At 36.2% G+C, this 24853-nt stretch overlaps 1 protein-coding gene across 2 annotated transcripts; it reads right to left on the reverse strand.

The window, feature by feature from the left end:
* Nucleotides 1–59: 59 nt before the first annotated feature.
* On the reverse strand, nt 60–24001 carry LOC129949437 (uncharacterized). 2 transcript variants are annotated; one of them, XM_056060900.1, is made up of 10 exons: nt 23886–24001; nt 23610–23789; nt 23421–23525; nt 18076–18219; nt 17903–18014; nt 9880–10013; nt 9669–9809; nt 9375–9611; nt 627–827; nt 60–553 (listed from the first exon to the last, which is right to left on the reverse strand). In XM_056060900.1, exons 1-10 carry the CDS (start codon nt 23904–23906, stop codon nt 161–163), a joined length of 1668 nt encoding a protein of 555 aa, XP_055916875.1. In that variant the 5' UTR covers nt 23907–24001; the 3' UTR covers nt 60–160. The 2 variants fall into 2 exon arrangements, with proteins under 2 accessions (XP_055916875.1, XP_055916884.1); XM_056060909.1 differs by lacking the exon at nt 18076–18219.
* Between the last annotated feature and the right edge of the window lie 852 nt (nt 24002–24853).

Consider the following 24853-nt stretch of genomic DNA (forward strand, 5'->3'; position numbering starts at 1 on the left):
AAGTAGAAAGACGAAAGTTAAACATCGCACAGTGGCTACAATGATGATGATGACAATAATTACTGTTGGAATTTATTTACATATTCATTTTAATAAGTGGCAATTTGTTGCATTCCCAGACACGCAGGAAGCTAGAAAAGTTCTCGGTTTTGAGTATTATTTAGGTGCTGTTGTCATCATCACCGTTAGCTTCAGTAATGCGACATATGATGGGAATGTCTTGCACTTTAGTTGGATTACCAACTTTAGTTTTGTCAAGCGATTCGTCAATTAGTTTCTTCTTGAGTTGTTGCCACTTGCGTGTTGCAAGGAAATCTTTGAAAAGTAATTCACGCGACGGAATTGTTGAGTCTATGTAGAATCGCATACGCTGCCATATATTTCCGGGATTTTGGTCTTTTTCGAAAAGCCAAAACCGTGGTATGAGTAGACATTGAACAGTTGTTCGTGCCATTATAACACGATGTTGAAGTTGTTCGCCTAAACCAAAGATGCCACCGTAGGTGAGGGATCCAACGTCTATCAAGTGACTCTCGATGTTGGAGTTCAGTTCCTATAAATAAAGATAAGTGATATAATAAGGATGTGTGATTTAGATAAATAAACCTTTTATGGAACAGACTTGCCTCTTTTAACTTGTTTATAACTGTTGATGATCTTCTTTGTGAACTCAAAAATTTGGCTGTTAAGCGCTTTTCTGAAGTTTTTTCGGTTACAGGAACTAAATTAGGAATTAAATCAAAAACTGAATCTTCTTTCACTTTGTTATAACCAGTGACGTCCACTCCGCATTTGTGAGCGAATTCTTTGTAGAACGACTTGCGAGCCTGTGCGAAAGATATGAAAAGTCTGTAATAAAATACGTTCGAAATCAAGAACTTTAACTTCAAACCACTTAATGGTTTAAGGTAGGAGAAATGTTACTTTTATTGACCTAACCTTAAAAAGATTCGGTTCTTTAAAATATTCCTAATGCCTAGATATTAAGGATATTGTTGTTTTTTGTTATTTATTTTTTCCTAATTTTCAAGGAATTTTGGAGCTCCAGTATATAAAATGTTACTCATGCATACAACTGTTTAATCATACATATGTATGTTTTTTGACACTGAAACCTGCGTTTTCCGATTTATGCCTTGACAGAAAATCAGTAGAAAACCTCGGCGAAACGAAATTCTTTCAAAAGTGAGTGCCGAATATTTCAAATATTAAGTTTTTTTTGAGAACACGCTTTTTTTTGAGTACACGCTTAGACCGAAAAGAAGTACCTAACATGCCTGCTGTACTCAAGTTTTCTTGAAAATTCGCTAGAACAGGTCGTTATAAGAGGAGCACAGACGAGAGTGAGAGACTCGATTTACAAATATCGACTCGCTATTGATCTTAGCAGCTCAATAACATTTCACCCCCTAGCCTGACTAGAATCCTAAGCCTATAGAGATCTTGGAGTATTTGCTTACAACGTAAAATCCGATTTCTTATAGCTAGTAAGGGGGCTTAGAAAAATCATCTTTTCTGATGAGGTGTATTTTCATCGTGAACGGCTACGTTAACAAATCAAATTACAGCATACTTCGGGCTCGACTTGCACGTTATTGACGAGAAGCCAAAGCATCCACAGAGTGTGGAGTTGTGGAATCATGCTAACCGTTCTTTTTTGAAAATGAGGCTGGAAATTAGGCCCGAAAGACGTTATAGTTTAGAGTGTCCGTATGGGACCAGTAAATTAATTGTTTCTTTTTTTTATTTTTATTATTTCGTGATAATTTTTTCAAAAGCCTATGACCGCAAGTTTTACATTCAGGGATATGAAATATATTTCTTACTACTCAAACATTATTTAACAAAAAATTTACCGAATGTTAAAAACAATATTTCTTATAAGATAAAATTAGTTTGAAGCCAATATTTCAAATTTTTGAAAAGATATTTGAGTCGAAAATCAATTTTTACCAACTTTTTTTAAATTTTTGTTTAGGTTTTTAATTTTTGTACAAAAACTATCAATTCGATTTTTTTCAAAATTTTACTGAATGTTAACAACAATATTTTTTGAAAGATAAAAGTAGTTTAAAGCCAATATCTACAATTTTTAAAAAGATATTTGAGTCGAAAATCAATTTTTACCAACTTTTTTTAAATTTTTGTTTAGGTTTTTATTTTTTTTAAGAAAACTGTCAATTCGATTTTTTTTCAAATCTTTTCAGAATGTTAAAAACAATATTTTTTATAAGATAAAATTAATTTGAAGTCTAAATTTCAAGTTTTTGAAAAGATATTTGAATCGATATTCAATTTTTACCAACTTTGAGTAATGTTTTTTTTAGATTTTTGTTTTTTATAAAAAAAAAACTGTCAATTCGATTTTTCTCAAAATTTTATCAGATGTCAAAAACATTATTCTGCGTTTGTTTTTGTTTTGGAGATGAAATCATATTTTGGTCGTAAAATTTTCGAGGTGACAAAATTTTTGTCAGTTTTTTTGATTTATAAAAAAAAACCGTTAAATGGATTTTTTCAAAAAATATACTTCTTTGATATCACGTTGCAATATATTATATAAAATTTAATTCAAGTCTCTAGCGTTTTTGGTTCATGAGATATTTAGGGTTAACCAAAAATTTCACCTTTTTTAAACTGCTATGGTATAAAAACCAGCCACGCATCTTTCTGCATCTTTTTGCCTTATTATCTGTATAACAAAACTTATTTGAAATCGATATCTCTTCTGGTTCTTGAGCTATGGACGACGAAAAAAACGTCGCGAACGTACGTACACACGCACGCACAGACATCTTTCTCAAAATCTTTTATTTCGACTCTAGGGACAAAATTTTAAATTTGACAAATCGGACCCATTGCAATCACTTCCTATGGAAAGTTAAAAATAAAAACAAAATTGTAAAATTTGAATGTGCAAAACGTAAGCAACTTCGTTTCCACTGTAAGAGAATTTTTGATGACGGGGCTTTTACAGTAAAATTTGGCATAATAATGCAATCAACAAGAGTGTAACAAATGTCATTTATTAGTTTGGAATTTTGGATCGATTAAGGCCCAGCTTCGGTATTTTTTCGATAAGTCTCGAAATAAGTACGATTCCAACTTTAAAATCAAAATAATTAATGAGAATAATCGTGGGACATCAAAAATTTTACTTTTTAAGAAATATAACATTAATAAGTCAATTATTTCACGGTTGATTACAAAATTTGAAACTACGGGAAGCCTCGAAAATCAAAATTTTGGAAGTCGACCGCGTAAAACAACAAGAAGAACCGATAAACAAATTTGTAACATAATAAAAAAAAAACCGTTCATCAGCTTAAAGGAAGTAGTACACTCATTAAATCTTAATATTGATGCAAGCGCTGTGCGAAGACGTGCCCTAGAAAATGACATTCGAACATAACTCAATTTAAGTATTAAATTAAACTTTTAACTTATTTAAAATAATAAGATTAGATTTTGCAAAAAAGTATCACCAATGGTCCGTTGAGAAATGGAAAACGGTACTTTTCAGCGATGAATCAAAGTTTAATTTGAAACAGTCAGATGGAATATGTCACGTGCGAAGAGGTAAGGGTCAACGGCTCAATCCAAGATACTGCAATGTCACAGTAAAACATGGGGTTGGCACTGTGCTGAATTGGACCTCTTTCGCAGGATATGGACAAGGTCCTTTCCATCGAAGTGAAGGAATAATGGACAAATTCGAATATAAACGTACCCTGGAAACGCAGATGTTACCATATTCCGATTGGAACATGCCGCTTTGATGGGTGTTTTAACACGACCACACATCGAAGCTGGTTAAAAAGTGGATTGAAGACAATGGGATTCAAGTTCTTGATTTGCCGGCACAATCACCAGACTTGAATCCCATTGAAAATCTTTTTGGGATTTTCAAAAATCGAGTCGCCGCGCAACGCTTCCTTCAAATAGGAAATCGTTAAAATATCTGATTAATATCCAACCCGCCGAAAGTTACAGATATTTTAAAACTTGTATAGCATTTTACAATTTTCAGAAAATTAGTTTGTATACCATAATATTCTTAACCAACAACCTCTGTTCGTGTATTTTGTTTAAATTACAGACAAAAATATCAGAGATTTGTTAGTCAATTAGATTTAATACTTAAAAACAACATTAAAAGAGCCGTATGCAAACCTACAACATAACAAGACATATGAGTACTACTAAGAGTCCTGTGTGTCTGAAACTGCAATGAGTACTACTAAGTGCCCTGTGTGCCTTAAGGACGTTTTAAGAGGAAGTGAAGATGTCTCTGAAGTAAAAGAAAAGGGTATACTGGGCCTTGATAAAGCAAGTAAGGAACGGAAAGACAACAAGCATGAAAGTTTCCGTGATTTGTCATCCCGGTCTGACACGATAAAAAATATGTTAGGGAGGCATCTACATGAAAGGAAGAGACAGGGCGGTCTAAGCCCCGGTCTTCAGTTCCTAAATTCAATTTTAAGAGTAATTGTTTGTTCTATGGGGTAAGCGCAAAAGAAAAAACAAAAAAGCCTTTGGCGAAAAGGAAAATTGTGCATTCAGTTTAGACTGTTCAAAACCAAATCAGGGAGATGTGTTCTATGAGAAAGGATACCTTGAAGTTCTTCTCCGACTTTCCTCGATTAACGATCTTGTTGCTGAGGAAGCAGTATACCACAAAGACTGCTACATTAATTTTTTGAAACCCACGAGTTTACAAACTCCAAAAACAAAGATCCCCAGAGACAACCATGTTACAAAGGCTATATGGAGGAGATTTTCAGCTTCTTGGAGGGAAGCAGTGATTGTCAGTTCTCCAAAGATGAAATACTGGATATCATATCAGAGACCAAACCCTAATGGCGGAAAATCAAGGCTGAATTGGAGAGGAAATATGGAGATCGGATACTGATCACTCCAGGTGTCAACAGATTTAGTGTGCCAGTGTTATGTTTTAGAGACAATGGGAACAATATTTTCAATGAAGCGTGGTATGGAAACAGGGCTAAAAATGAAGAAGAAGAGAGATTGAGAATTGTTGCTAAAGCTGTGGAAAATTTACGGCATGATATTAAGAGTCAAGTGTACAGCACAGACACATACCCTCCCAGCGAAGAATTTTAGAAGAATCCAATGCTTCAATCCCTTACATTTTTTCTTGAGAGTCTTTATTGGAAAAGACAAAGAAAATAGAAGAAACAAAGAGAAAATGTGCTGCATTGGGTAATGCCATAATTGGGATTGTCAGACCTAGAACCTTCGTATCACCTGTATTGTGCAGCCTATCATTGCTCATATACAGAAAGTATGCTTCAAGGCATTTAATTGATCTTCTTGCAAATTTGGGCTTCTGTGTATCGTATCACGAAGCACAAAAGTTAGCAATGTCAGCAATAGACATTGCGAAACCTGGTTTTATTGTAAAGAATCAATTGTTTTCGACAACGTTGATTTCAACGTATGTATAATAGATGGGCTCAACACTCTTCATGCTATGGGTGGAATCAGGTGCGTTACTCCCTCATGAACATGCCCATGGAACATGGATTTTTCTAAAAAATTTACAATATGTTAAAAACGTTACTCTTTAATATATATACATTTTTGTTATTAAAATAATAAAATATAATATACAATACATATTATAAACCCGTTAAGTATTTAAGGTAAGACTTTTAAGCCAGCTTTCTATTTAGTTGGTTGAAAGCTTAGAACGAAAACGTCAAAATTGCTACTATTACAATTGATTGGAGTCTTAGATGTGACATTGCAATTTTGTTAGGTTTATTAATACTCATTTGAGGAAAATATTTGTTTCTAAAAAAGTTTGCTTTTGTGGCCAAGAAAGATTTTTTAAAATATAATCTTCTCCTTAAAAAAAAAAAAACAATTATCTTGCGTTAATTTTCTACAAAAATATCAATGATTTCTCATCTCAAGAATAAAAAAACAGGCTGGGATGCGACACACACTGATAACTTCCTTTTTAACCCTGCAGCCGTCGCGCACCAAAATGTTACACCAGTCGTCGCGTGGATTACATATGTAATGCATTTTAAAATTAGAATAAAGCCAAAATGCTTTAATTTTTTAAAATTTATTTTGGCTTTATAATGTAATTACATGTTATATTAAGTTAAGTAAACTAACTGTTTTATCTATTTATTTGTAAATACTAAAAGAGATGAAAAATCCCAACCACTAGTTTCTTAGGAATACGCCATTTTGTATGAGTGGATTACAATAGAAATCCGCGCGACGACTGCAGGGTTAAAAGCTAATTGAGTCATAAGAACATTTTAGTATTGTTTTGTTTTTGTTAGGTTTTTATTTTTTGTTTAGAAAAACTGCCAATTAGATTTTTCTAAAAATTTGACTCATTGTTTAAAACAATATTTTTCAAAAGATAAAAGCAGTTTCAAACTAATATCGCAAAGCTTTGAAAAGATTTTTGAGTCGAAAATCAATTTTTACCAACTTTGAGTAATGTTTTTTTTTAGGTTTTTATTTTTTATAAAAAAAACTGTCAATTCGATTTTTCTTAAAATTTTACCAGATGTTTTCAGGTGTTTTGATTTATAAAAAAAAACGTTATCTGTTTTTTTTTCAAAAAATATACTTGTTTGGTATCACGTTCAGAGCTGTCAAAGTAACGTTAAAATGAGTACCTGCCCGTATGTATACGTTACTTTTGGTATATGTAAATATTCGGTACAAATGTAAATGTTCACCTTTTTTTTAACTGCTATGGTAAAAAAACCGCCCACGCAATTTCGTTGAGAGCCCTTTCGACTAAAGGGACCTTGAAATGTCGAGAAATGTCAAAATGTTCAATTTGAAATCGGACCCATTGCAGTTACTTAATATGGGATGTTAAAAAAGAAGGATAGTTAAGAAAAATCGGAAAAATTCTACAAAGACGTAAAAAAATAAATGAATTCTGATCTTTTTGTATGGGACATTAATAATGAATAGCCACGTTTTATTATAATAATGATCCAATCCAGATCAGACCAAGAAAAAAAAAAACAGCTTGGATCATAATATTGTTTAAATTATATTATTTGACGTTCAGAACCCACTTAATGCACATTTTATTTTACTAAACGCTTTCATTATTCATAACATACACAATAAATTAATATTAAATACTTCGTTTCTAGATAAATGAAAATAAAAATGTTAAAACACAGTTTTTATTGACATACAATGAATACAAAAAGTATTGGCAATTATTATGGTTTTATAAAAACAAATGCATATTTTATTTTGATACCAAAAATTTACTTTTTATTGGTTTAATTGTAGTAAGAAATAAATTTCAACACTCTTGGAAAAGTATTATAAATTTATAACCTAAGATGATCTAAGTGTACTTTATTAACAATCAGTACTTTTCGTGCATTCTATTGGCATTAATGATTGCTTTCAATCTTCGGTCCATCCAATATACTAGAGTTCTTTTGGTCCCACTCTCCCAATATGATTCTTTTAAGGTCTGATTTTAAAGAAATGGGCAGGTTCAGACAATATAAGGGACTTTATTTACAATCAACTTCGTTCTTTGAATGTATATTTTGACCAAGGCAACTAATTAGTTTTTCAAGTATCATGAATTTCAAATTCAGAAGTTTACTTCACAAACCTCTAGTTTAAGTTCATAATACAAAAACTTCCAAAAAAATTATTGTATACAAAATACTCCTCAGGCAAGTAACATCACGATTTGTATTTTGTACTGTAAAGAAACCTTATTTATTTTTTCGAAATTGACAATTAACCCTTTACAGAAAGCATCAAATGAAGTTGTGCAAAACTAAATAAATCATAGAGCAATAAAGTTCAGCTTTCAGTTGAATGAAAAACCATGATCCACTGTCACTTTTATAAAAGAAGACTTGACTTGATAGTTAGAGAGATTTTTTTTTGAATCTTCCAGTCAGCTTTCCATTAAAGTTGCCTAAATTGGAAAGTATATTTTGGCACCAGGCCAGTCAGATATTAAAAACTTGCCTTACTTTCGAGTGCATTATGTCGTCTGAACCTGCCCAATCTTTTGTTTCTCAATGTTTGTCCCAAATTATTCAATACATTTTCCATGGAATTAACTGCGGGGGAGTTCTAAGTTCTAAGCAAACACTCACGATTCTATGTGCTTGCATTATTGTTTTGTTGAAAGGCGTAACTCTCTCTGGATTTTCGTTACATTTCTGTTTAGTTTTTAATGTCAACGCAGTTTAAAGCATTAAATTTGATCTTATAAAATCTTATTGTTCTTTAAAACCCATAAAAGTTAAAATATGAATGGTATTGCGAACACTTTTTGCTTATATTTTTAGTTAAGTTCTTTAAAAAAACAACTGCATATATTTGGAAAAAATCCAATTGCCAATACTTTTTTGTTTCAGTGTAGTTTAAAGTGATACCAAGCTTTCAAAGACAAAATGTCACCTGGTGTGAAATAAAAAAACTAATTTTTTGATCACAAAAAGAAAGATCCATAAAGCAGGATTACAATTTATTGTAATAACGCAAACAAATAGATGTTCTGATCTAAATCAGAGGGAAATAAGACATAAAATATTAATATTGTATCGTATAAACATTTTTTGAAGAAAAAATGTACCACGGGGTTTTTAGCAAATTAAATTCTATACAAAATACTACCAATACAATGTTTCACTTTTAAGTTCTTAAAAAAACTTTCAACAACTGCAAACATTTGGAAAAAAATGCAATTGCCAATACTTTTTTGATTCACTGTAGTTTGAAGTGATACCAAACTTTGCAATACAAAATGTCACCTGGTGTGAAATAAAGAAACTAGTTTTTTGATCACAAAAATAGATACAAGAATAAAGCAAGATTACACTTTGTTGTAAAAACGCAAGTAAATAGATGTTCTGATCTGAATTAGAGGGAAAATAAAACATAAAATATTAATATTGTACCGTATAACTGGTTGTTTTGTAGAAAAAATGTACGACTATCAATAAAATTTGTTAATTCTTGCTTTCGTTCAAAAGTTAAAATACATTTTAGTTAGTGAAGGTTGAACAGATCTTTTTAATTGTCGCACAAATTCGAAGAATTTTGTGAGAAAACTTACGGAGTTTAAAATTTCCTATTTTTTTGACTTGATAGTTTTTCTTCAACAAATACCGAAAAAGTTATTACTGTTATCAAAACAACAAAACCAAAATTAAAAGGGTTTTTGGACATTTTTCTATCAGACACTTTTTTCTTCTAACTTCTTGAATTGAGTTATTTTTGTATACTGCTAAGTTGACACTCTCCTATTGTAATTCACTCTCAAACTGTTTTACCACTTAGTTAAAACACTATGAAGTTTATTGGAAATCTATTGACCATACCTTTTTGTAAACTCCTGGCACTTCCTCTTCCTCCTGATCATCTTCTTCAGAATCTGACGAGGAGTTTACCGTTTTATCATCAGATTCAACAACATCCAATCTTGCACCGCCTTTGATTTTGGATTCAACGAGTTTCTTAAAAATCTGTTCTTTCGTCATGTCTCTAAAAGGCAACGTAGTGTCCCCTTCTTGAATATCCAAAAGGCTATACGATTTCTTATGTCTCTTCTCAGTCACCTTACGAATTATATAATCACACACAAAAATATAAAACTAAGAAATAAAATAACAAACCTTCATCTTTAAACATTGTACTATCATACACTCTCCACTTATTACAAAATGGACATAAGTCAGGGGTCCTTTGTCCTCGTAATAAATTGTCTCCAAAGGTTCATATTGCTTCAACAATCCAACTTTACACGCAAAAATTTTCTGCAAGAAGTTGAGAATGGAATTAAATTTTTCAATAAAATCAAATCTAGAGAGATGAGGAATAAAGAACCTGCTGTAAGTTCCAATCCTTGAAATAGTCAAATGCTGCCAGAGCAAGTTTCTTTTCTTGCCATAGCTCCTCCATAGGAGTACGAAGAATTTTTTCGAAATCCTCCTCGGAAATAGTCAAGAGTTCCACATCGTCTGAAAGTAACTTGAAGATTAACCTGCGGATCAGAATTATTTGCATTTGCAAAAATATCTATACCTTCTTGCAGAGGTATTAAAAAACATATTTTTGTGAGTCTAGTTACAATTGAATCAGATAAGGCTCCTCGGTAAGAATCCTTCTTTACTTCCTACAGACTGGGATAGGGTAAGGGAAAGGAGAGACTTGTGTTGTGATGGTTGTGGGTGGTTTTTACTTTCGTCTAAAAACAAGGAACATATTTCTCATTTCGTTATGGTTTTTGTTTTTTTTTTAACTTGCTGTTCCCTACAAACTTGCCATATCTACAGACAACTGATTGAAAGGCAACAATTCGTTGTAGTTACAGACAACTGAGTTAACGGATATAAACTCCGATTTGGTGCTCTGGAATGATTACCATCTCGGAAGCCTATCGAAACAGTTACAGTAGCTAGCAGTTGGTTCTGGTAGCGCAGAGTTATTGTAGGCGGATAGCCATAAGGAAAGGAGTACCGCCCGCCATGCTATGCCACCGCAGGAGCAAAGCATTGAAGAACGTTTCGGAATACGATACAAATCGATTTGCTATGAATTTTGATTAGTATACCCAAAGGAAGAAAAGTAGATATTCTTGTCGGGAGTTATGAGTAGTCACGCAAAGTCTTCTTTTGGTTATTGTTTTTGGAAGGGAGGTTGTGGAGTAGAACTTCTACTTCTATACATAATAATTTCAATTGGATCTTATGAGAGAGTAGGTTAGTTATAGGGTAAAAGGAACTGATGGCATAGCGTGGCTAAAAGGATGCATGGTACGTTACGTTTGGAATAATACGATAAATGGACTATTTGAGTAATTCTTTGCTATTAAATACAATTAGATAAGTGAGCAAGGGTGCTGAGGTTCTCATAATAAGAAATTATGTAAATGAAAATATGGTATACAAGTGGGTTGTCATCAAAAGAACGCCCATTACCGCCACAAGCCCCGTGCCAAGTCTGATTAAGAGACTCCTCTTGTCGTCTCATCGTATAAGGATAGAACTTATTTCAATTTGGCAATGAGTTCAAGGATGTTCAAGGAAACCAAAACATCAATTGAATAATATTTTTGCACGAATTAACTTGGTGTACGTATAGAAGGTAAAATTATTATGATTTCATAATAAAAAGTTACATAAGTGTCAATTTATTTCAATGCACGAAAACTTCAATATCGCCTTTTCTGTATTTTGAATTTATTTTGTTTTTTGGTTTTGCTGTGAAAACATGCAATCAACTTGATGGAAAACTAAGGCAAGGTCAACGTAAATTTTGGAGAAAACATTCAAATGGAATGAGTTTTTTGATAATATCTTCATTTTTTCATAAATTATGTTCTAGTTTTGAAGAAATAATAAAATATTTTAAAGGTGTCTTGATATCTTTTTTTTTACCACAGACACAATGCGATCACCATGAAATGTAGATATTAAGCCTGCCGACATCAGTGCAAATTGGCTTTGAATTCCCCAATATAGAAATAACAGGTAAGGAGAAGGTACATAGAGGCATTTCACATTCGTGATGTACTGCTAAACAACCAACCTATGTACTTTGCAATACGACCGAAGTTAAAGAAAATAACTCCAATTAGAACCGTTTGGCAATATTGGAAAGCCAACTGGGACGGTCTCAATGAATTCGTAACGAATCAGGAACTTTAACGGGTCAGTATGGTTTCTCGATAGAGACGTGGATTCCAGGGCAGATAAGGTTACAAATTTTATTATTCGTGGAATGAGAAATTTATATATCCCGAATAGGGTTAAATCTGAGGTTCAAATGGTAGACATATGTGCATTCAAGAGGACACCCATGTCTATCAACTCCTACTCTCATCTCCCCATAGTAAACATCGGGTACCTAGTCCCTCAACTGGAGATTGGGTTCCAACCCCAGCAGAAAGTTGTTGTGGGCACCTCTCCTTATCCAGACGGCAGCAGAGGAATTAACGAAATGGAATCAACGGTTGCCTCTACAGTTCCAGTAAGATTGAACTACTTAGTGAACACCTTATAGGGCTTCTTTGACATATTCGGAGCCAAGGCCTATAAATGGCGGTTTCCCATCCTTGGAGTTATACTAAGGATCTGGCATTCCAGGTTGGGGGTTGTGCCGTCGGAGTGACTTCCTGGCCACGTAAAAACTTCATAGTTCCGAAGCACCAACAAGCCTTGGCTGCGCTGCGGACGGATTCACTGTTGACCACCCACGCAAACGAATTAAGGACAACGAACTTCGGATATGCACGTGGAATGTTAGGTCCCTGAACAGACCATGTGCGGCCGAAGAATAAGCGGAAGCCCTAAACTGCTATAAAGCAGACATCACTGCCATCCAGGAAATACGATGGGATGAGCCGGGCAAAAGAATATGCCATTGGAGCCAGACTTAGGCAACAAGTGATGAGCTATAAATGTATCAATGAGCGCCTCATGACCATCCGCATCAAGGATAAATTCAGCAACAAAAGCCTGATATGCGCGTACGCCCCCACAGGAGAAAAGGATGACAACACCAAAGATATGTTCTTTGAGCTCTTAGACAAAACATATGAGCAGTGTCCTAGCTACGATATTAAAATTGTCCTGGGCGATTTTAATGCCAAGCATGGAGTCCGAACTCTCCGAAGAGCTAACATCGACTCGGACCATTATCACGTTGTAGCCAAGGTAGCACTACGGGTTGCCAGACTCAAGGCAAAGCAGGAAGATGCTGGGAGAAGGTACAACGTCAAATGGCTACAATCGCCAAAGACCGCCAAATCCTTTTCCGACCGAGTTACAAGTAAGCTCTCTCGAAGTTCTCTTCAACAAACACTCAATCAGACAAGCCGCCTCTGATGTGCGTGGTTTTAAGAAACCACCAACAAAGAGCCCTGGTATCAGCAGCCAAATGCAGCCAAACAACAAGCACGCAAAGCGGTGCTACATAAAAGGACGAGAGCTGTTCATGACCTTGATGAGCAGAAGAGGCGAGACGAACGCCGACTTCTCAAAAAAAAAATGGGGCATGAGAAGCGTGCCGTCGAAGATATTGAGAGGTTTAAAAACAAGAATAAAGTTTGAAAGTTTTATGAACAGGTGAAACGAAATTCACAGGTACATAAACCTAGAACCGAAGGCTGCAAAGACGAAAGTGGAAGCATCATAGTGGAACCGCAGTCAATACTGAGAATATGGTACCATTTCTGCAGACTATATTACGGCGTCAACGAACCGAATTCCGCTGTCAGGCAGGATGATGCATTAAACATAGACGACGAATGCCAACAATCCTCCTCCAGACATAGACGAAGTAAAGATTGTCATATCTAAGCTGAAGTCTAATAAAGCCGCTGGAGCAGATGGCTTGAATGCCGAGTTTTTTAAAGCAGCTGGAGATAAGTTGGTTAGGAGCATGTACCAACTTATCTGTAAGATATGGTCGGAAGAAAGCATGGCCGATGAATGGAACCTCAGTATTGTTTGCCCGTTCCTGAAAAAAGAGAACCTCTAAACTGCACCAACTATAGAATAATTAGTCTACTTAGCAACGCTTACAATCCTCAACAGTCTGATAGGTCCTTATCAGTGTGGTTTTAGACCAGGAAAGTCCACAATCGATCAAATGTTCACATAACGGCAGATCCTGGAAAAAACACAGAACACCAAATCGACACATACCATCTTTTCATCGATTTCAAGGCCGCAAGACAGCATCTACTGGGACGATCTGTATAGAGCCATGTCTAGTTTTGGCATCCCTGCCAAACTCGTCCATTTGTGCAGGATGACCAAGGAGAATTCATGTTGCTCCATAAAGTTTGGAAACAACTTAACAGAACCTTTCGATGTCAAAAAATGTTTAAGACAAGGTGTGCGCTGTCATGCGATTTTTTACCAGCTCACACGTCAACACTAGAAGCACTATCTTTTAAAAGTCTGTCCAATTACTAGCATATGCTGATGACATTGACATAATCGGAAGAACTCAGCGTGATGTCAATGGGGCTTTTGTGAGTATTGAGGAAGAGGCAGCAAAAATGGGTTTAACGGTTAATGACACCGACGGTTTGGTCAAAACGTTACCATCGACAGACGTTACTTTGAGGGAGTCAGGGACTTCTACCTAGGCTCAGCTGTAAACGCAGAACACAACACCAACGCTGAGATCAAAGGAAGAATAACTCTTGCTAACCGCTGTTTTTTGGGCTTAGAAAGCAATTGAGTGGAAAAGTCCTCTCTCGAAGGACCAAAGTGTCGCTACATAAAACCCTTATTATCCCCGTGCTGCTATACGGTGCAGAAGCATGGACTATGACAAAAGCGGATAAAAGCACCTTGGGTCGTTTCGAGAGAAAAGTTCTTCGTGTGATCTACGGTCCCGTATGCATCTAAGGGAAGTGGAGAACAAGATGGAACGACGTGCTGTACGGGCTGTACAGCCACGTAGAATTAGGCTGGGTCACGTAGAGCGCATGGAAACCAATGCTCCGGCCCGGAAAGACTTCGTATCCACACCCACAGGACAGCGAAGTAGAGGAAGACTGCGGATCAGGTGGGGCGCACAAGTGGAAAGTGACCTCACCCAACTTGGAGCGCGAAACTGGAGAAACCTAGCTAGGGACCAAGCTAGATGGAGAAGCTTGTTGGGTGAGGCCCTAGTTTACGAAGGACCACCTTAAGTAAGTAGGAAATTATGGCAAAAAATACTGAAGTATCCCAAAGGTAGTACACAATTCTTGGCTGGAACACGACGTCATCCTAGGTTCCAACACTCACATATATTGACACTTATTTTATGAGCTCGATAAATGAAGCTGTGAAATTGAAGTTCCTAGAGAGTTCATGAGTCCTCCTGTAGAGCGAATAATAATATTATGGGACAAATCTTTTTTTCTACCCGTGCAGTTACAAGAGTACTGAAAAAACTTGACATACATACACAAATCTGCTGGGCCGGATAATTTTAAAGAGGTCTTTTTCAACGCTTTCAAATTCGATACTCTTAGTCTACAGGTCTCTTTCCGAGTGGATGGAAAACAGCATTTGTTCAGCATGTCACTAAAAAAAATTAATCATCCTCCCCCAACTTTCGTCCATTAGCACTTACGTCAATACTTTTGAAGGTTATGGAAACGCTGATTAATTATCAGCTTAAGAAATATCCAGAAAAACGAAACCTTAATGACTAACAGAATGGAATTCGTAGCAATAGGTCCACCAGTTGTACTGGGCGATCACAAGTCTGAAATTCCTAAAACAAATTCTGGTGTTCCTCAAGGCTCCGTTTTGTCTCCGACTCTCTTTCTTATATTCATGAACGATCTTTTGTGTCCCACTTTTTATCTATTTCGCTAACGACAGTACCCTAAGCTTATCATATTTGTTCTTAGATTCACATCCTTGTCCTTCGGATTTGAAACTCATTAAATTGCGATGGCACATGCATCCAGGAAACTCATCAACTTTCAGTTCAGTATGTGCATCACCTCTTATGGAATGAACACATATTCGACATTGCCGAAAATGTTGCTAAGTGCTTAGGCTGCAATTTACAAAACCTTCATTGGTTCAAAGCTTTACTCGCATATTTGGGCTAGTGCCCCAAAAAACAAGTTTAAATCTCTTGGATAAAATCCAAAAAAGGGAAAATTTTAGGCGATGAAATTGTAGCCGAAGCATTTGCATAGCTAGAACACTACAGTAATGTTTCTTGCCTTCCGTTGTTTTACCGATATTTCACAAACATTAAAGAAAATCATCCCTAACACTCGCACTTCGAGGAATGTAGATCAGTTTACCTTTGAGCTCAATTTCAGACGTGTTATCAAGTATAGAGATTCTTTTTTTAAACGCACATCTAGAATATGGAATGCTTTTGCCAACTCTGTATTTCCCTTCTATTCAAAACTTTAAGACCGATGTGCACGGGTCTCTTCAATCCTTTCTTTTTTTCCTAACTCTTGCACTGTCTTTTAATGTAAACATATGAAGGGTGTTAATAACCCCTTGAGTTCTGATAAATTATAAAAAGGCGGTCATACTAGGCTTGAATTCCTTAAGGGAAGGACTGCAATTAGCTAATTCACTAGAGCACAACCCGTTAAGATAACGGTAAAATTTGGTGAATCCAGACGAATTACAAAGGTAAAGCGACGTAAATGAATCAATAATATTATTGTTATCAATCATTTTAAACGGTCTATGAATACTGTCCATATAGACATTAATTAGTCACTGGAGCATCAGAATAAAGTTGAGAGTTAAACTCCAGTTTTGGACATTAGGTTACGTTAAGGTCACTTAGACTAATTGTTGGCCCGTTGTGATACCACATGAATATTAAGATCTCACTTACTCGTTGAACCAGTTAAAGATAGCTATGAAGCGTTTGAGACAATAGATGTCGGAGTTTCTCAGATCACTTGAATTATTGTAGTAAAAGTCTCCAAGGTCTTCGTCTTTGTGACAGGACAGGATATGGACATAGAAAGTGAGACACTGTGTTCTCTTCTTCTTTATACATGCAGCATCTGCAAAAAACGTTTGCAGGAGCTCCAAGTCAAAAAGCATGCCTAATTATTAAACAGTGTCCTATTAGGACTCCTTAAAGCAGCTAATGTGCAATCTACCAGTCGAAATCAGTTGCTTAGAGTGTTTACTATCAAGCATTGACCAAATTATGTTGGTTGACCAACAAGTGGTTGCCTTAGACCAATTTTGGTTTGCTTTATTCATGGTATCATGCTATAGCATGGGTTCAGAAGTAGCTTAGTGGTATACCAATGTTGGATTTGTTGCCCATCAAAGTTAAAGTTGTTCCATTTTTTTTTTACAATTTTGTCAGCTTTGAAATTTCCTGGAATATCTGTTTGACCTGGCACCCTTAGATTAATTTTGAACTGCTCTGCCATTTCCACAGGAGATGATAGACAGTTTCGGGCTAATAATGGTTTAACGAGACTTGAATATCTGGGAAGATGCGTATATTGGTAGTCGATATCACGTTTTCTCTGAGCCAATAGACTGTTTCTTTGATGGCCAAAAGCCTGCCAGGACACGCTATAGTGATTGGGAACACAAAGGTTTTGGACATACATATATATTTAAGTTTTGAAGATAATAATCAGATCAGAAGAGTGAACTTAATGCTTAAATTGTATTTTCGGCGATACTGTGTACGTGATTGGTTAACTACGGTATAAATTCTTAACTATTTTGTATTCTCCATTTAACAAAGCTGTCAAAGTCCAGAGCAGGGTTGTCAATTTTAAAACGAATATGAAAAGCTGATAATGTTATCGTTAGAAGTTTCTGGCAGGAGATCAATAATACAAATGAAAAAGAGTGTCGGACACAAAACAGAGTCCTGAGGCACCCCACAATTTATTTTGTGGTTTTAAAGCTTAATCCGTCTAATAGAAGTTATATTTAACGGTTTATCTAAAGAGCCGATTTCTAAGCGATGAGACTACTTTTTAAATGCCAAGCGCAATAATTTAACTTTCTGGATCCATTGAAAGGTTCAAAAGAACTATAACGTCATACTAACTGTCATTAAGAGGCTTTTAGCCTATGAACCCAATTTCAACGAAACACTTTTGGTTCTGATAAACCAGAAAGATTGATGGTTTAAATGAAAAATAGATTTGGGGGCAAAGCGGAACCTTAACGCCCACCACTATTAACTTTGTATACCTTCAGATTCGAATCTTGTTGCAGTTTTATCTTGTGTTGCTATAAATAGTAAGGTAATGACGATTTTCTTGAAATTATATTTCTTTAAATATTTTTAAGGCTGCGCTTACACAATTATGAAAAAAAGGTGATAAAAAGTATTGTTTATTTATTAAAGTATTGTTTATTTATTATTTACTTACTTCTGGCCTTGCATGTTTGTATCCTTCGACAATGTTCAAGAAATGCTATATCTCCAATGCAATCTCCAGGAGCTAAAATGTATTGTAATTTTTCTTCATACATATTTGTATCCTAGATTTAGGTTAAATAATAATATTTATTTTTAAATAAAACATAATAATCTATTAAAAACCTGGTTAAAAATTGTTCTTGTGACTTCGACTTCACCATAGGTGATGAAATATAAAGTCATAGGAACATAATTTTCTTTGACTATAATACGTCCAGCCGTCAGGTAATTAAATGTAACAACCAGACCAAGGCGGGCTCTTACTTTCTGATAAAATAAAGAAAAATAATCTGTACTGAGTTTAAGATATTTGATAACAAAAAATAAGCATACTACAATAACCACATTAGACTACTGTCTAACGGACTGAATTGGAGTTTAAGACTGTTCTTTTTACAAAAAAGTTGTTCCAAATTGAATGCATGAATGTTGTTCATTCACGTTCATATAAAGCTTTCTCTGGTCGATAAGTCTTCTGCCGAGTATCACAGTAAGGTATTCGAGAAGGTTATAAATACAGCTCCTTCTAAGTAGGCTGAGAACAACAAAAAGGCGGGAGATTGTGCCTGATATCCAGTGGCACAAATCAAAAAGTCAATGTACGGGTGCTTGTCTGGTTGATTTGGAAAAGGCCTTCGACACCGTATGGTTAGAGGGTCTAGATCTAAAGTCAAACAGACTTGGTATCAGAAAACCACTGATATATACGCTTTATGACATGCTTAATGGTAGAAGGGTTATTGTCCAAATTGGCAATGTAACATTTACCAAAATCTTTGATGTTAAAAACGGTCTTCAACAGGGAGCGGTTTACTCGCCGATCTTATTCAGCATTTACACCAGAGATCTGATAGCATGTTTGACTAATTGCGTACAGAACGGTCCCAAAAGTTGAGGTTATCAAGACACTTTTGTAGGGTGACTTTGACAAGATTCACCAATATTGCGAGGACTTGAAGTTGAAAATCAACTTTCAGAAATGCGAAACTAATCTGTTTATGACTCGGCTGTACTTAGCCTCAAGGGATATGACAAAGAACTGGACAAATCTAGTGATCGTTGGATCAGTACTTCTATTTCGACAGACAGGGGAGCCTTTGCCCTGAAAAAAGGTTGTTTTTTAGCAGCTGTCTTGAAAGCAGATTGAAGGTGATTGCCCATGGGTGCTTCAACGTAGCCACATCTCAAATGGAAAAGATTCGGTTGTTTGAGAGACAATGTCTGCGACATTGCCTTGGAGTCTGTATTAGCGATAACAAGGATCAACAAAGAAGAGTCAAGGCAATCCTTTAAGTCCGAAGACCTGAACTCCATAAAGATGAACATTCTCAAGTCATCTAATCTTAGCCACCAACAACGAAGAACTGCAGAAGGTATCCTCGAAGAATTTGCAGACATCTTTTCGTCATCGAAAGGAAAATATGGCAGAACGCAACTGGTGCAACATCGAATCAATACCGGGGATGCAAGGCCGATTCGTCAACCTGCAAGACGCCTTCCACTAGCCAAACAAGGTGAGGTTAAAGAACTGATAACCACCATGAAGGAAGAAGGTCTGATCGAAAACTCTAAAAGCCCTTGGGCGTCTCCAGTAGGCCTTGTAAAAGTAGAAAGACGGATCAAACCGCTTTTGCGTGGACTATCGAAGGTTGAATGATGTGACCAAGAAGGATAACTACCCTCTGCCTGGGATCAGTGATACTCTGCACGCAATGGAAGCAGCACAATGGTTCTCAACTTTGGACTTAAAAAGTAGTTACTGGCAAGTCGAAATCCATCCTAAAGACAAAGAAAAGATAGCATTCTCAACAGGAAACGGATTGAGGCAGTTCAAAGTGATGCCTTTTTGACTCCAGCGACTTTTGAGCGCCTAATGGAATGCGTCCTTCAAGGACTCACATGAAATCTTGCCTCGACTATTCAAATGCTGCAATGCTCCAGCGACTTTTAAGCGCGTAATGGAATGCGTCCTATAAGGACTCACATGGAAATCTTGCCTGATCTATTTGGATGACGTCATAGTATACGGGAAAACATTTGACGAGCACTGTACAAATCTGAGAGTCGTGTTTCAAAGACTTCGAGAAGCCAACCTAAAGCTTAACCCAGAAAAGTGTTCACTCTTCAAAACCGAAGAATCATCTCATCCCAAGGAGTAAAAACGGATCATGATAAGGTTGACACCGTGAAGAATTGGCCAACACCACAAGACAAACACCAACTCCGAAGCTTTCTGGATCCAGCCACCTATTATAGGCGCTTTGTGAAGGACTTTGCTGGAATCGCCAAGAGTCTACATCAGCTAAGGGAATAGGGAAAGCAGTTTAAATGGACAGGTGAGTGCGAGCGCAGCTTTCAAGAGTTTAAGCAACGCTTGTATAATGCACCAGTGCTGACCTACCCAACTCCAGGAAAACCATTCATAATTGATGCTGATGTCAGCAATGTCGGCATAGGTGCTGTACTTTTGCAGGTGCATAATGGCGAAGAAAAGGGGATTGTCTATTACAGTAAGGTACTCTCGAAGTCGGAAAGAAAGTGTGACCAGAAGAGAACTTCTTGCACTGATTTTGGCAACAAAGCACTTCCATAAGTATCTCTATAGACAGAAGTTTCTTCTCCGAACTGACCAGGGAGCACTTAACTGGCTTTTGAATTTCATGAATCCAGAGGGTCAAGTGGCAAGGTGGATTGAGAGGCTTCAGACATACGATTATGAAATTCAACATCGAAAGGGGAAGCTTCACTCAAATGCAGATGCACTGTTTCGGAGACCATGCAAGCAAGACTGTAAGCACTGCAGACGACAAGAAGAAAAAGAGGTGGTTACTGTTCAACGAACCAGAGCCGATCCCATTTATGGCTGGAGCAACGACGAGTTGAGGAAAGCTCAACAAGAAGACTCAAATATCGAACCCATCCTCGCATGGAAGAAACACCAGAATAGATTGATATCTCCGATAGAAGTCCGACTCTGAAGGCCTATTGGGCACAGTGGGACTCGTTTCATGTCCAAGAGGGTGTCCTTCGACGTAAATGGGAATCAGCAGATGGAAAGTCTTATGTAATGCAGGTAGTCTTTCCGAGATGGAAGGTTATGGACGTTCTGCGAGAGATGCATGGTGGAGTTTCGGGAGGCCATCTAGGAGTGAACAAGACGCTAGAAAAGGTTCTACAACGATTTTACTGGCTAAAATGGCTGGGAAAATGCGATATCTGTGCTGCCACCAAAGGCCCGAACAAAACCGAACAAAAAGGACCACAGCCAAATACAGCAATATAATGTCAGAGCACCGTTCGAAAGGATTGCAGTGGACGTGGCGGGTCCATTTCCGGAAACAAATAATGGAAATCTATTCTGGTCGTCATGGATTACTTCAGCAAGTGGCCTGACCCATACGCCATTCTAAACCAAGAAGCCAAAACAGTCGCATACCAAATTGTCTTCAACTGGGTGAGCAGATTTGGCGTTCCATTAGAACTGCATTCGGAACAGCGCGATTGGGATCGACACATTCCACTGTTTTTGATGGCGTATCGAAGTGCAAGACATAGATCAACTGGCCATACACCGTCTTGACGTCAGAGAAAGACTCCTTCAGATCCACGACAATACCAGGTTAAAAATAAAGATGTTCAGTGACCGAAAGAAGACACGCTACGATATACGAGCGACAACAACAGAGTTCCAAGCTGGAGATCGGGTATGGCTTTACAATCCTAATCGCCAAAAAGGGTTGTCACCGAAAGTTCAACGGGGCTTGGAAGGTCCATATACAGTTATAAAAAAAATCAACGATGTCGTGTACCGGATACAAAAGGGAGTCAGAGGAAAACTTAAAGTTGTACATCGCGACCGACTACATCTCTACATTGGTGATGAGAACGATGGATTTGTTCGGGACTATCAATCCTAAGGAGGGGGGATTTGTAATATGTATACACTCTTTATCTCTTTTAATATCGTGTTATACTAGAATAAAATAAGGGGCAACATATAGTGCTTCGTTAAGCATCTAGTGATTAAGAGGAGAACTCGCTTCGTTAAGCATCGAGAAACGTCTAGTGATTAAGAGGAGAACTAACTTCTAGAACATTCAGCGCATACAAGAACCTCGAAGGGGCAACTTCTAGTGATTAAGAGGAGAACTAGCTTTGTTAAGCATCGAGAACAACCTAGTAGTTTCTCGAACCGATTTGAGGTTTATAAATAGGCGCTCATAAGCGAAGCGGGATTATTATTGGTTGTGAACTGCGATAAAGTAAAGACTGTGTTTAAAAGTAATAATTGAGTAAAGACTGTGTCTGAAAAGTATTAATTGAATGTGTTCAATAAATAAGTTTGGAACAATTTAAATACAGTAAAAATTGTGTTTTATTTGCAAGTGTGAATAAGTTTTAATTGTCGGACCAAGCTGAATTTTACAATATGATAAAAAGTCTGGAGTGGAAGTAAAAATCATTCATCGGTGGATTGAGTCCCACATGAAATCGGGCGACCACTTCTAGGGTTATCTTCCCTAGATGGCTCCACATTAAAGACCTTAATTATCACACCATTGAAGATATGGTACCACGGGATATGTTAAAGCCCCATGGTTAATTCCAAGAACATATATGGGATGGCGCCCTTGTGAGAGTATCGTGGTGGCTGTGGTTTATCCTATATGCATAGGGTATTGGTTTTTCATTGTTCACCCTAGAAAAATCAATACTTAGATAGGTAAAACCAAGACCAAAGGTTAACAAATTGGCAGCGTTTGTTAAGTCTTGGTAGCTTAGAAAGAGGAACTCACTCGAATCATTTTTGAAGAAGAGAGGGTGAATCTTATAAAATACTTTTAGCGAATTTCAAAAACTAAGCGTCAAAACAATGCCAGAGGCAGCAGCTTGCCATCAAATAAGGCTCACCGCAAATTGTTCTTAGGCCATATAGCAGTAGTTATAAGATAATAGAGCACCCGCACAGGGCCAGTACGATTACTTTTAAGTATTTGAAATTTACGCTAGTTTTTTAAGAATTTTTGTCTAGCTTTAAAATAGTTTTAAGATTTTGATAAAATAAAAACAAAATTAAAAAAAAGCTTTGGCAACCCTATAAAAGTAAAATTTGATAAGTGACAGTTGCAGTTTGAAGTGATGGAGTTTTTTCATTAAGGAATATGAAATACCAGCATAACACTTTAAAAAGATTAAATCAATTCTGAAGTTTCTGTGTATTGTCTGCTTTTATCCAATTCTCAATTCAAATCCGGAAACGCCAACAATGAAAATGAACATCAATTCGAGAAAAAAAAACTTTGAGAAAACAGGATCTTGGAATCTTTAAAATCTAAACTGTCATGTGAGCCAACTAACTTCAAACTGTCAGCTGTCAAATAATAGTATGCGTGATATTCAAGTTGTTTACAACTCAATGCAGGATTTATCAATACGATTTTAAATTTGAAAACGCTTTCAGAGCTTACCGGTTTGAATTTTGCAAAACATGTTAAATTAAGCATTAAGTTAATCATATGTTTTCTGTCTTCAATAGGTCTCATCCAAAATGGAGTTCTCATTATTTTCTTATCCTAAACATATAAATTAAAGATCATAATCTTCCAAGACACACAAATCTTATATATAGAATGTGGAGATATTAACAATTTACTTACATTCATAGTAAGAATTCCTATTTTTCTTTTCGGTCGCAAAAGCTTGTCAATGTTTTTCTTGGCATCCATTGACATTTGTTGTTCTTCCGTATCCTCCAGCCATGCTTTATTTAATATAACTATACGAGTAAGAATTCGAAATCGCCTTCGGACATGCTTTCGCCTTTCTTTTATTTCTGCCTGTGGTTGTAAATGTTATGAGCTTTAATAATATTTATAACAAATATATTTTTTTTTCAAGTAAATATTGTTCTTTTATAAATTTTACAAACATACCTCTTTTGCCCTTTTATCCATACTTTATAGATAGATTTTTGAATGTCAGTTCAGAGCAAATAAAATGTTGTTATTGATACCTTTTGAGTCTTGTATTTTAAAAAATAAAATTAAAATAATAAATATGAACATTCATAAATATTTTTATAAGTGATTTGTAAGGAAAGGATAATTTAAAGCAAGTATCTTCGTATCAAAAACTTAAAATTATGTGTTTTTCTGATGCAAAGATGTCAAATAGTTAGTTTTAATTTTTCTTCTCGAGATTGTATTCAAAGACCTTCAAGTCTGTAGCGTTGATGTCGTTCGATCTACATGACCTTGCCATCTAAATCGTTGGAATTGTATTCTTTTAGTCAGGTCAGTGTGGCTGCACAGCCCGTACAGTTCGTCGTTGTATCTTCCAAAAATCACCTGAAAAAATTTTCTCTCGAAACATACTAAGACGGTCACATCTTTCTTTGACAAGGTTCAAGTCTAAGAGCCATAAATGAGTGCCAGAATGATGAGCGTCTTATAGATGGTGACTCAAGATGCTCAAGAAGGAGAGTGCCTTCTAAGTCAAAAGAAGCAGCGATTTGAAGCAGGTGGACAAAACTCTTCACAACCTCAAAGCTGCCCATAATAACGATTTTTCCAAGACGTCATCGTCGTTCAATGTCCTGTTTTGATGACAGCATATACTAGGTCCTGCCGTCATTGACTACTTAACCATTTTTCTCCACTTCCGTCACAATACTCAAAACTGGCCACAGACATCAAGCTCTGATTTTCCAATCCGAGTAATTGGAGGAACCTTTGGAAGATTGTGCCTCTAGTGTTGGCGGTTGTGGTTTGCACAATTCTTTCCACAACAATTTTGAAGAAGTCGATGTGCATCATCTTGTGTTAAGCCTTTTTTGACTACAAATGCATTGGTAAGATCTTTTCCGAACTTGATGGTTCATTTTCCATTTGCCAGGATTCCT

The sequence above is a fragment of the Eupeodes corollae genome, chromosome 1, assembly GCF_945859685.1.
Source record: "Eupeodes corollae chromosome 1, idEupCoro1.1, whole genome shotgun sequence".
Classification (NCBI taxonomy): Eukaryota; Metazoa; Arthropoda; class Insecta; order Diptera; family Syrphidae; genus Eupeodes; species Eupeodes corollae.